Source organism: Poecilia latipinna, unplaced genomic scaffold (assembly GCF_001443285.1).
Source record: "Poecilia latipinna isolate Pla-1442-1.1 unplaced genomic scaffold, P_latipinna-1.0 Scaffold1786, whole genome shotgun sequence".
Lineage (NCBI taxonomy): Eukaryota > Metazoa > Chordata > Actinopteri > Cyprinodontiformes > Poeciliidae > Poecilia > Poecilia latipinna.
In genome coordinates, this window is record NW_015114402.1 from 54,505 (window position 1) to 68,174 (window position 13,670).

The 13,670-nt window shown below is 39.9% G+C and overlaps 1 protein-coding gene across 7 annotated transcripts in view; it reads right to left on the reverse strand.

Annotated features, from left to right (window-relative positions):
• The window catches only part of sema4d (sema domain, immunoglobulin domain (Ig), transmembrane domain (TM) and short cytoplasmic domain, (semaphorin) 4D), a 43,935-nt gene that overhangs the window by 29,204 nt on the left and 1,061 nt on the right, over positions 1-13,670 (reverse strand). For 2 of the 7 annotated variants that reach the window (XM_015061163.1, XM_015061162.1), the window contains exons 1-2: positions 9,362-10,127; positions 6,392-6,493 (exon numbers count right to left, since the gene is read on the reverse strand). In XM_015061163.1, the coding sequence (XP_014916649.1) occupies positions 6,392-6,429 (38 nt within the window). In that variant the 5' untranslated portion in view covers positions 6,430-6,493; positions 9,362-10,127. Of the gene's footprint in view, positions 1-1,089; positions 1,148-6,391; positions 6,494-9,361; positions 10,128-13,670 lie in introns of those variants that run through there. The other 5 variants (XM_015061158.1, XM_015061161.1, XM_015061159.1 and 2 more) reach the window with 5 other exon arrangements.

A 13,670-nucleotide genomic window follows, 5' to 3' on the forward strand; every position in this document is an offset into this window, starting at 1 on the left:
TTTTTTTTTTTTTTTTTTTTTTTTTTTGCATTTTATGCTCTCCGGAAGCTCCATTGCGTCATAAAAAAGGAAACCTTTTCACGTAAACCTTTTAAGACTCTTAAATGATTGATTGTTTTACATTTCAGCCTGCAGTTTAAAAGCAAACAGAAGTGCAGACTGATGCCTTTGGATGAAACGTGCATCCTGTTACACCTTCAATTGTTCCACGACAGAAAAAAAAACATCCAACATGTGTTTAAAGTCTCTTCTCATGATCAAATGGGGCTGAGCAACATCCTGTATTGATTGTTTAACACAATGAAATGACAACTGTCTTCTACCTCCTGCTGACTTGTTTCTTTGAAAGCGTAAAACCACACCCAAGGCATGTTGTTTTGCATGTTTTCAATTTATATCTATATTGTGTCCAATAATCAGGTTACTTAACTTAAAGTCACCTTGAGGGTGAAGAAAGTACATGCAGTCATTTTATAAATATGCTCTTATGCCTATATAGTAAATATATGAACTTATTTTTCTTACTCCATATCTGTAGCACTTTGGCATTTGGAGAAAAGCTTTAGAGCTCTAGAGTTACAGTTGCTAGACTATGACTGAGTAATTGCTGTGTAGAGCAGTCGCTCAGGAAAATAAAAGCAGAGCCAAGGAGCAAAGTTTGCTGTCCAAAACACCAGTGCAAGGCAGCCAAGAAAGCCTTTCATTAAAATCACCATCAGGTACACAAAAAAAAAAAAAAAAAACGGTCAAGAAACTTAAGAAATCGTCAAGTTAAAGTGAAGAAAATACCAAAAGCAAGAGCGAGTAGCTTCATGAATGATTGGTGGAAAAGCACAAAGGTTACAAAAAAAACAAAACAAAACAAAAAAAACAATCAAATCCCAGCTTGGTCGCCCAGGTGTGGTCATGCAGGAAAAGTTAAGGATAAAAGAAAACAAGCAAAACGTCAAAACAGGTGTAAGTGTGGGTTGGCTAAGCAGGTAACACTTGTTTTAAAGCTTGCGGGCCTCAAAGCAGCTCAGTATCGGTCTGCACAGCAAACATGGAGTGAGGGAGGAAGAGAGGAGGTAGAGGAGTAGAGTTTCTGACCTGTGGCTCCTAAAAGATGCGACGCTCTTCCTCTGGAGAGAATTATAATATCCTCAGGCTAGGGAGGGCGAGAAGACACACAGATCAGACAAGACAGTTATGTGATGTGTCACTGTGCGCATGCCTAAAAGGGGGAGAAGGTTAGAAGTGTGTGGTTAGTTTGTCAGGACATACAGTAGTTAAAACAGATGAACACGTGTTATACATCAAAACTCTTAAATCGCACCACACTTTGATTAATATGCCAAATTTAACCGTCCAAAGAAGAATACAAACTACTCTGCAAATAATAAAACACGTTTCTAAGCAATGGCAAACAATCTGAGAGGAACATCGGCTCTGTGACATCTGTATCATGTGTTTGACTTTTTATCTGATAAAAGGACTTGCAATTTGCTGAAGAAGACTGCCAATGAAACAATAGCTGATTGCAAAGGTTTTTTTCAAAATGTTGTGCATCAGCAGTGAAATTTAAAGGACTGAATGCTTCCAGAGGAATTTGCAGTCAGCTGGACAGTTCTAACACTTGTGTGCATGGAAACAAGATTTTTTTTTTTTTTTGCCCTCAGAAATCCTCTTGCTATTGTGACAGATGGCTGGGCCTCTATTGACAACAGTTTCCAGTCTGTTCATTTAGACTGCTTCCCTGAGCAAAATGAAAACCCCTACACCAAAGCTGAGAACATTATTCCAGCAGATCAGCTTTTATTCCCCACAGTCCTCTGTGGAAAAAATATAATGCCTGGACTTTTTCCACCGAGACTATGTGCAGAATCAATTCATTATCAACGTGCAGCGAGATCTTATATTATGATAACCAAGACAATTCAAACCCAACCAAAACGTGTCACAAGAGCCGACAGTTTCACAACTGAAATCAGGTCAGCTAAATCAACCCAAATATGCAGAATCATCTGTATTAGCCGGTTTCCCTAGTTTGGTGCATAAAAGAATAATCAGATTATGTTAAGCAGGGATAAATCACAAAAAACTGCTACCAACACTGGCATTTTTACTGACCCCATCTATCTTGGATGTGCTCCCAGGTTTACAGATCAAAACTGTTTACTAAGAGTATTTCCTGTGTTTAATGAAGTAGGCAACATTGTTTAGGGCTGATTGCAGTTCAATGTTGAGTTCAAACAAAAATGATAACCTTTGCTGCACTGCACTTCCAATGGATGGTTGAACTTAAAGCTGGGAATGACACCGGTTTGTATGCAAGATAAACAATGAACAGACAATGAGAATAACCTGTGCCAGTGGGTCATGCAGAAGTATGTCAATCTATAAAATTGATAAAAAAAACAAAACACTGTAGAACATAGTATTTGAAAGAAAGAAAGACATGCTCAAATAAAAATGTATTTCTGCAGCTGCTAAAACTTTCAGCATTGCTGCCAAATCTGATTTCAGACTCGGAGCTGGTGAGTTTTCAGTCAACTTTAAAAAAGTCTAATTTGATAATCCAGTTGGAAACTTCAATTGGACACATGAAACGGGGAAAAATAAAACTTTCTCCTTTTGGAATAGTTTTATTTCCTATCACTTTTATAAGAATCTTATCAATATAGAAACTTCAAAACTGTCTCTGTGGAGTCCAGTTATGTTAACGCACCCTAAGCTCACATAATCACGCAAGCACCAATATAAGCATGTTTACAAAACGCACCAATATACAATATGCACAATCATCACATAACATCTCCAGACAGCATCTACAGAGCAGTAGGAGAAGCTGACAGATGCAAAAGATTGATGAGCCTCAGGTCAAAGAGTGCATCCCCCTCGACATCTTCAGGAAGCACTTTGAACTAGATTCCCCTGGCTCCCACAAAACCGTGTGACAGCTGATCTAAAGTTTCTACAATGCAGCCACGAATCCTAATGACACCACGCCTTCATATGTCTCAATTCAGGATGTGCTACGGAGGGGCAACAAGTGTGGGTGCGAGACGAGCAGCGCCCCGCAAACACCGCCCTTGGTGACACGGCAGTCCGTAGGGGTGACACAGAGGAAATGGAGATGTCACAAGTCTATAGTTTTTAATTGATGAGTGGAGATGAATGACAGCTGGGAAAAGAAGGTCTTTTGAAAACTTCTCAAACCAGAACAAACGGTGGCTACGGTTGCACTTCAGGACCCTCACAGATTGGAAGTGCAAACTAAACACTTCAGCGCAACACACGATTTCAGTTATTTGAGGATGTGTTCACAAGAAAGACGGAGCTTTTTTAGAGGTTTGCACCTCTAAAAAGCTCTTAATGGGTTACGTTGTACTGAGACCGACGTGAACGCACACACTGAGGACCTTGACTGATGCAGAAAGGCAAAGCAGACATATTAAAACAGAGTAGGCAGCTGGGAAGTGCTCCCATATCTCTATGACAGTTTGTTATTTTAGCCCTCTCAGAGAAACACACACCCTGAGCAGCCTTCCTTGCTGTGGAACTATAAACATCCCAAGTCTCTGACAAGGCCGTCAGTAAACACCAGCACAGGTGGACGAGGGAAGTGAGACTCAAAGAGCAGAAGACAAAAAAATCAAACAAGCTTTGATACAAAAGCCTCCCAGCACACAAAGAAAAGAAATATATAAACAGACCAGCAGACAAAGACTTCTCCTTTGTGAAAAAGTTTTAGAGATATATCACAAAACATGATAGCATAGTTTTTAGATTTACGTAATATTGAATTTTATCCATTATAACTTTAATTCTACAATTGCTCTCCTGAGATAAATTGGAAATAAGATTAACAATGCAGTTTTACGCTTTATTATAAAGAGTCTGGTTTAGTCATTCATCTTCTAAAATTAAATACTTCTATAATCCTATGAGTAAATCTTGTTTACAACAACAACAAAAAAGGACAAATAAGTTAATTCCAGCTAATCCAAATTTAGGATGAGTGGACACACATGGCTGCGTCTTTAACAAGATTATCCAGGGCTTGAGATTAAACATCAGGAATGCTCACCAGCAGGCTCTGAGGAGAACGGCTGGCTTTAGAAACCTGCCTCCTCATCGCATCCAGGCACAGCAGGAGGCCAAACTTTAATGTGCATTTCCACTGATGCAGGAGAACATCAGAAGAAGAAGAATGGCCAATTTCTTAAATAGAAGTTTCAAATATGAAAAAGATAAATAAAATAAAATAAAAAGTAATATATGTTTGGAAACAAAGTGTTTTGAAGTACCCTCTTTTACAGTAATTGGGTTCTTTTAGCAGAACTTCACAGTTAACTTTGGAAATTTCCAAGAGGAATTTCTGGGAATAAACAAAAATGTGGAACATAATAATAATAATAATAATAATAATAATAATAATAATAATAATAATAATAATAATAATAATAACCAGAAAAAAATGCACAAAGAAATGACTGAAAATAGATCTGCGTTGTTCCTTAAATGTCTCATATTTAAAGGAAATTAAGGCAACGGCCCCTACATGCAATATACATTTTTTCCAATAATTTTGGACATCTATATTTGATTTTTGCTATTGTTGTTTAACTTGCAAATGTGTGGTGGACGCCTTCATATGGCAAAAAAAAATAAAATTATTTGTTTGGATTGGGTACAGCTAGTTTAAATTACCCCCAGTTTCTATGTAATTGCATATTTCCTACATTTCCCACTTTATGCTCTCATGGAAAGTCTGTAGGATTCAAATGAGATAAAAAAAAAATCATTAGAGACGCACTATTCCACTTGTTAGACGTGTCCACATGTTAGCTTGTATCTGGGAATACCAAGTGGGATTTACATTTCTCATGGGACGTCCACTGATACCCCACAAAGTGTAAATGTTTGCTGATGACTGAGGCGCAGGGAGAAAGAAAGGCTGAGGGTCATGCGAGTGTGTGTTGAAGAGAAAATAAGTAGCAATCTTCTTCTGCCTTTGTATAAATCCCGAGTAGTCCCACATCGAGGGGGGCTTTGTTCTCGGTCGCTGTCGGGGGGCAGCGTCCTCCAACTTTTCCCCTTACTTCCTTCTAGCACAACATTTATCATTCTCCTCACTCAAACAATCCTTCCAGCACACAATAACAACACCCCCTCCACAAGAGGCACCATCTTTTGGTTGCTTGGATACTTTTGATCCAGCAAAGAAAGTTGTCAACGTTTGTCATCTCTCACTTAAAAAGCATCACGGATCCCATAATTGCATCAATTTTATGCATCTGGTTTTAAAATTACACTCTCTGCAAAGATCGTTTTCTTTGTTCTGCTGCATTAGAATGAATGAAGGAATGAATTCCTGAGTACGAACACATGAAAAGAATAGCTTATGAGGCATAGTTTTTTTTTTTTTTTTTTTTTTTTTTTAATTTTCAGGATTAATCCCCCTCTGGGGAGATGTTGCATTCTTCTGCTCAAAGAGATGTGGTGTATCTTATGCTGACATAACTGGATGCAAAGAAGGCACCCTGAGGCTTGTTTCATAGAAAAGCCGACTAACCAACCCACCGCCTTTTTATATTTCCGCCCTCAAAGGGGTGAACAGGTGCATTAGCAATAAGTGGGTAGATGATGGACGGTGGGCAGTGCACTCAAATACTGACCTATTTCTACATAAGGGAATATGTACTCATGACATAAACCGTCTGCAAACACTGAAACTGTTTAACTGGGAAAAGCAAAAGTCTTTGTTTTGCTTGGATTCACCCCATTCAGCTGACCGGCCTGCACCACTTATTCCGCTTATTATGAATGCTGACGTCAGATTATTTTGCTTACTGCACTCCAATTCTTCTTGGTCTACAGGTCAAAGTCAGGAACACTGGACTGAGATACAAAGAGGCAGAGCTTACAAAAGAAACAAAAAAAAAAGGAGACAGAAAGCAGAAAGAGATTTGATCCAAAAGAACGTAGATAAAGAGGTGAGCCACAAAAAAAGAGAGTACAAAGAAGTTTTAGGAGGAAGAGCTGGGATGGAAAAGCCTCAAAACCCAGTAGCCGTGTTATTTTGTCAGGAAAATAAAGAGCAGCTAAACGTAGCAGCAACATACCAACACACTGAACAGGAATGCAAATCAGCCCTGATGCAAATGTCATATGTCTTCAGGGGCAACACAAGACTGTCTTTATACCAGCCCCCCACCACAACAACACACTTCTCTCTGTGCAAAGCGAACCCTTCTTCACATCCAACATGGGGAAACAATGAGAAGAGCAACCGCAGGCTGCATCCTCCTCGTCCTTTATATTCAAACAAGCATTCGGTTAAAAAAAGAAAGAAAGAAAAAAAAAAAAGGTATGACACTCAAAAACTTCATGGAAGAGACAAACTTACTTGTCGGACATAGCGTCGGCTAGCGAATACTGATTCATTAAATCTTCTTTGCACTTTTCTTCACACAGATGGAAACGGGTGAGTGAGGCTCAGCACCTAGATCTGTAAAACAAACGATTAGAATACACTATGAAATATTACATACAAATAAGATTAAATAGTTATAAATGTCTTTATAAACCCGAGAAAGAGACAAAAACTGTTAAATATGCCTCGTAATTCATAATTCACAAAATTTGATCCTGGGTTATGAGTAAGGATGCTCTAATCTAAATTTTTCCTCCTTCAGTTTTCTTTTTGCGTTATCTAAAAGTGGATGTTGGCCAATGCTGAGTCAGTCCGATACTTTAAATAATATAATCCAACTAAAAGGCATCTATGTGCAGAACAAAAAAAACCAAGAAGCAAAAAAAATATTTTTTTAGTTCAAGAGACAAGAAAAATAATTCACAAAATTTGATTTTTCAAAAGAAAACATTTTTTCCCGTTCCAGAAATGTATTTAAAACAAAGGTACAGCTGCAGATTGATTGCCTTTGAGTTTATAGACAATAACTGTAACAGCTTAAAAAATATTTATTATACCATTCAAATACTGGATTGGTAATCTACATGTTCGCTCTCTGTAATAAGATTAATAACTGGTGATGCAACAAGACAAAATGGCTAATGATCAGGATTCACACATTTTTCATTTATTTTTAATTTGTTTAGCCTGATTGGTTAGTTGGCAACTAAAATTGCAGATATCGTTTTCTGGTTATTGAAAGCTCAATAGCTGAGTGATTAGTTTGTACTTTTGAAACACAATTTACTGAGGAAGTCTGTACTAAGTGACAAAGACTCGGCTCTGAATTTTGAAAAAGATTAAAGTAGTTTTTTTTTTTTTTTTTTTTTAAACTATTTTCTGCAGACATTTTCTGCAAAGGAAGTGGGACATTATGAGATAACAGAAAGGCTGAATAGAGAACAGCAAAGGGTCTGGATTTGATCCTTCTGAACTTTCAACCCATCCGTCACAGAACATGCTGGATTTAGAAATGTTTATTTTAGCTGCGCTAATCAGAAAACAAGATGAAGACGAATCAAAACGTTGCCTTTGGAACCCTTATGCCTTTGCTTTAATGCAGAGCTGCATCACTCTCTCCAATTGTAAGCCATCGTATCTCGTATTTAATTGTTCACATGTGGGAATCTCGTCAATGCTATAGTAAATTACTGACTTGTTTAAAGCATAACAATAGATTATTTTTTTTTTTATCTCTGCTCAATAACAAGGAGGATTTTGCAGTGGTTAGGGCTGCAACATACTGAATCACAATTGTAATTGCAATATTAATGACAGCAATATTCCATCCACACATATTTGGATGCAATATTTGATAGGGTATCATATTTTAAGTACAATGCATTCTTATTGTGCATGACAATAATATATACAGCTGGATGGTCTCCAAATGCCCTTAGATCCCATACTAAGCTTATATATTTGTCATATGATGGAAAAGAATGAAGAGGATCTGGAAAATGGTTAATTTAATCGCAATATTCGGTGATAGAATCACTGAATGTTCTTAAAGAAATCTACCAAAACACTGACGACCCTCCCAAAACTTTGGTTATCTTACTTGCAGTAGCTGGAGGGTTGTTTAACTATGTGTGTATTTGTGCGTGCGTGTGCATGTGAGCCGGGGTTGGAGTGTGGAGACTACAGCATGAGAAAGAAAACAGAAGGAAAAGGTCACTGTCCGAGTCTCTACTTTGCAGACATGCATCACTTCTTTCACAAATCAGACGTGCAAAGCAGGGGGTTGCTCCGAGGCTTACTGGGGACACCGTCACCATAGTTACTGGAGCAGCCCACCAGCCAGCTAGCTTCCACAAATAGAGCGCACCAAGAAATCCACCAGCTAGCAAGAAGACTTTGTATAGCTTACAGATGTGTTTTGCTTTGCTTTCTGAGAGTTTAATCATGGTCTGACGTTAATTACCACTAGTCAATTTTACTGAATAGAAATTCCCTTACATGAAGGAATTTATATTGTTTTCTATTATATTTAACTGACTGATCTTACCCTGCCTAACTGGATTATGTGCAAACTCCAAACCTGCTATTATTTTATCTGCCTTTAAAAGCTTACAGCAGTAGCACATAGATTTAATAGATTAGACGATGCAATGTGTTGACAGACTGACCAGCCAGTGCGGGATTTAGGTACTTAAGCTGATAAATTTTAAATACCAATTCACAACCAAGCCCAGATAAGACGAGGTGACCAGACAAGTGAAAGCAGGGTCTCGACCCCACCCCAAAGCCAGACGGGTCAAGCAGCAGCAGCAGCAGCAGCAGCAGCAGCAGCAGCAGCAGCAGCAGCAGCAGCAGCAGCAGCAGCCAGTATTTGTCTTCAGGGGATACATTTCACTCTCACAATTCCTACCTTCTTGTCTAAAACGCACAGCTTAAAAGAATTTGTCAATGATTCCTCTCTTTTTTCTGCTCATTAGCACATCCATCTTCAGGACTGTCAAGCATTAGCTGTGCATTTCCAAGTAATTACAGCAATCAATTTAGAGGTAATTTCCTCTGGCAATTCAGCACCAGCGGAAATGTAATCAATAAGGAAAGATGCAGGAATCAGAAGCATCTCAAAGCACAAAAGAATAAACTAATACAACAAATCTAGATTAACAAGATGTAGATTTTTTTTTAACTGACAGTTGTGATGTGGTAACCTATGCTGTGGCAATAATAAGAGCAGGTCTCGTTTTTACGCTGGAAAAATTAAATGCTGCATGCAAGAAAAACTTTCAAAACAGAATGCAGCTGTAAAAGACTTAATGTGGTCAAAAGAATAAACTAGCTCTTGCAAACACTGTGGAAAAAGTGGTCTCCCCTATACGTGCAGCTGAGACGGTGAGCTGCTTACAGCTAGATCTTTGATGTAAAAAAAAAAATGGCACGCTTCTCTACCTGCACCCACCGCTCACAAACAAGTCTCTCAGTGTCCAGGTTGACAGCAGCAACTTGTGGAACGAAGATGACATTTGGACTTCCTCTAGAACAAAGCATGTAAAAAAAATGTAGGCATAAAAACAGAAAAATCACCAGGGCTTTGACTTTCTGTACCTCTCCTCTGAAAAACACCACTGTGCACTTCCCATCGCTGCCTTCCAAAAACCTGCAACCTAACAACGCTAAATTATTTACTTCTCATATGATATTTGGATAAAAATAGCATGCACCATGCTGCACAGATCCCACACTGCACAAAGCAAATCTAAAAGACACGGCATCCATCCATATTCTGCAGAAGAAAAGAAAAAGGTGTCAACACTCCCATCAGTCATAACGTTCAACCGTGTCGACAAGGCATGGGCTCGAGCTGAATCTTACCATTTGGTCAGTGAAAACATCTTGCAAAATGAGGGAAACCAGCTCTTTGCTTGCACAAAAAAAAAAAATAAATAAATAACATAATCAAAACATGTGAGCACCTTCTCCCTTTACAGTCGCCGGTAAATCTTCTCTCAGGTTCTCCCCCTAACACTCCCTAATCTCTATCTGGCTTCAGCGTCATAAATCCACGATGCTACGTATGGCTGAGACATAGTTTATGCCTTCCAGATGCATTTTATTCATGCGCCTGCTACCTGAGAGCGTGACAGAAGCAAGGAAAGCTTTCCGATCCCCATGTCACTGCTCAGCATCGGAGAGCGACGGCGCACGGATCACGCCTCTGGAAAGGCGCACAATTGACAAGGAGGAGGGGGAGGGGGAAATTGGGGTACCGGGGCAAGAAGGAGGAGGGGGAGGGGGCCCGAGGTTAGGGTCTTGTGTCTGTGGGAGTGTGGCCATTGTTGAGGGGACATATTGGTCTCTCCTACGACTGAGTGAAAAGGGACAGCAGGTTGAGGCGGTGCTTTCGTTTTGCTCAACCTTCCTTATGTGCAAATCCAACTAGCAGGATCAACAGGAAAATAAAGAAGAAAATTGGAAATCTGTTTCCCAAACGTCCCCCCCCCTGTGCAAATCATACTCAAATATTTAACAGAAAATCCAACAGAAAAACACCTCCACCGGTTAGCTGTGATAACGACGCGCTCCAATAACAACAGAATGTACTGTATGTAGACCGCGCTCCCCACCTCCCCATCCATTCCCTTCCAGCTCTCTGCTCTCAGCAACACAACACTGGGAGCCTTTTCAAAACATCCAAGTAAGCTGTCAGCGGCCCTGCAGCAACAGATCGGGGAGCTTACTGCGCTCTCAGCAGTATCACTCTAAAGCTGTGCAGTGTAACATCTTGGGAACGTTCACAGATTTCCTGGAGTTTTCAGTAATCTGATTACTGCATGCACCTTCTAGCAATTTGCACACTGGTTTGGGTCAATGAAAGCCAAGGAATGCTCTTTCTTCACTTTTACTGCGGCATGACGCACATCCTGCACGATAAATTGAGATGAAAGCGATGTTGTTTTAAGACCATTATCGAGTATTACTATGCTAATTGCATAAATATAAAAATATGTATAAATAAAAGGAATCATGGTGTCTCTGTAAACAAAATTGTCCTTCAAAAAAGAGGGGGGAGATGGGGGTGCTGGATGAGACCAGTGCACCAGACTGAAGACTTTAGTCTTCCAGTTTCTGGTAGATGGAAATGGAAATTGAGCTCACTTTATTTCATCATGGAAGTAATTGATTTTCTTTTGCTTATTGCAACAGGCCTAGACGCATATCTTACTGTACACGCCCTTTCCAAGGCAAAACATAGCAGCAGCAGCTTCAGCAGGGACAAGAAAATTGATCAGAGCAAGAAGAAGTTTTAAAAACCATCAACCATTTAACTTCCTCTTAATAATCACAAGCAAGTAATGTTCTTTCATTTAGCACCAAACGACCAGCAAAGCTAAACATCCAGCATTTACCTTCTTTTTAAAACCCACAGTAAATGGTGAGGCAGTTTTGCTGAGATATCTTTGGAATGCGCTATGTTAACTCCAAGTGCCTTCGCATGCCACATGTCTGCAGCTGATATGCAGCCAGATGCTGCCGTCTTTGCCAGTGTGAGATTACTCCAGCCTGAGGGTGCTGGGGTACAGTGGATGGGTGTGGCAGGGGAGGTCTGTGGCTTTGAAATGGAGGTGGGGTGGGGGGTTGCCCAAAAAGTCTGAAATCTAGCACACTTTTCACATCAAAGCAGCACTGACTGACTGGATGCCTCCAGGATCAAGACAATCAAAGTCTCCCCCCCCCTTTTTTCCTTAACCTGATATCTAAAAGAAACCATCACTGTGAATATGAGCTCTTTCATCTTTCAGGTTACAGTCTGTATTAGTTACGTTAAGAAGAAAAAAGAATCTGCCATTAACAATTCTATGGCATCTCCGTCACAGATGGCACCTTTTCTAAACTGATGGCTACAACAGCAGATCAAGATCAGGTGATTTGCAGGCAATTCACCCAGTCCTGCGACTGGAAAACAACTAAAAGGAATGCATGTGGCATGAATGGATAGTGTTCACCCTCAAACCCATTAGGGGTCCAAAAATCTCTCAGAGCTGGCATGCAAGGAGCCGTGACATCTCTACACCAAAGGCCTTTTTAGATCGGCAAATTGCATTTGGAACCTGAACGTGGTATGTGCTCTCCACTTGAGCTGGATCTCCTCCAGCCAGTGCAGATTTTAATGCACCCAGTTTGTAAAAAGAGTGAAAGTCTGACAAACGGCCAGAGCTTGGCCCAAGACTTAAAGCAGGCATCCAAGCAAATAAATGCTCACATAAAAAAAAAAGTCATTTTTGCACAAAGTTCAGATCTAAAAGAAGGCATTCAGTGAGACCGCCTGCAATCTGCATTCATTTCAAATGAGAACTATGAAGATAGGTCAGCCTGTTTGTGATTTCATGCAGACTGTTCTGAGTTAATCCATACTCTTGAATTTTATGGGTTCAATCTGTACTTAGTTTTTCTGCAACAGTATTCAAACAAATCGAGAAGAAATGCATTAAAATGACATGTTTCATATGCAATGAATCCACCCGTTAAAAAAGCAACAACAAAAAAACAGGTCAAGTGACAGTTCAGATAAAACCATGCCAAATTCAGTTACACCGAGCACTTTCTGTACATGTGAAAGCAACGGACCGAGAAAGACAAAAAAAAGTTGTTTACAACTGTAAATGATTAAAATCTGCTTAACCAACAAAGTCCACACACAACTGGCTATCATCATAACAGAAAATCTGAAACCTGCCAAAACAGCAAGAAGCTTACAACATAAACTCTACCCTGAGGAGGAAGTTTAAGTGACAGATAGAAACGCCTGAACCGCTCATCGGCATGCAGCCCAGGGTTTAATGATTTGTCTGCTGCTGGTGAATGATCACACAGCAATATCCTGTTCTGGCTGGCTCTTCGAACCCCCCCTACCGCCCGCCACTCCCCGCCTTAGGGTCCGCCTGACATGACTCTGGCTCGCTCGACTGCCAGCCAGCCCGTCAGATTGACAAGATCCAGGTTTCTGCCCCTATGTCTGACGTGACCCAACTGAGGACCTGTGGAATCAGGGCCAACGAGGCAGAAGAATTAGTTATTGAGCTCAAAAGGGAGGGGCATGTCAGCGCCGATGGATTCTGGCGAAACGATGAGTGAAGATGACAGCGAGGCGGGGCAGTAAATGGCACCAACAACAAACATGGGGGAACAGGGGTTTAGAAGAAACAACTGCTGTATTTAAGGGAGAAATCATCATATCTGTCATGTTCAAATGTTGAAATATTCATAATCGGTCATGAGATGTAAAGTAAGCCAGTACTGTACTATACAGGAGGTGCTTTGAAGCTCTAGAGAGGAGCTTTTAACCGTTTCAGACATTTTACTAGCTTTTGAGAGAGTATGAAAGCAGCAAAAGTTATGCAAAATCTGCAAATTGATAAAATAGTCGAAGTGCGTGGTAAAAAGTTTTTGACACCCCAGAGTGCATTTTTGTTACACACAATGTTTCTGACAAAGATCATTTGAGTGGTATAAAACTGTTTTTCAAATAATGCATTTATTAAGGGTTAATAAATTATTCATGCCAAGTTAGCCCAACGTGACAAAGTTATTGTCCTTATCAAGATATCATGACTTGTGATAAACTCATTTCCTAAAATTGAATTTTAAAAGCTGTACCCATGCCTGATGAAGAATGTTAAGGTTGGCATTTTGCAGAAAAATACAAAGGCATCAGCCATAATTTGAATCAGGACGTCAGAAAGCCAGAAATTTGGCAAAA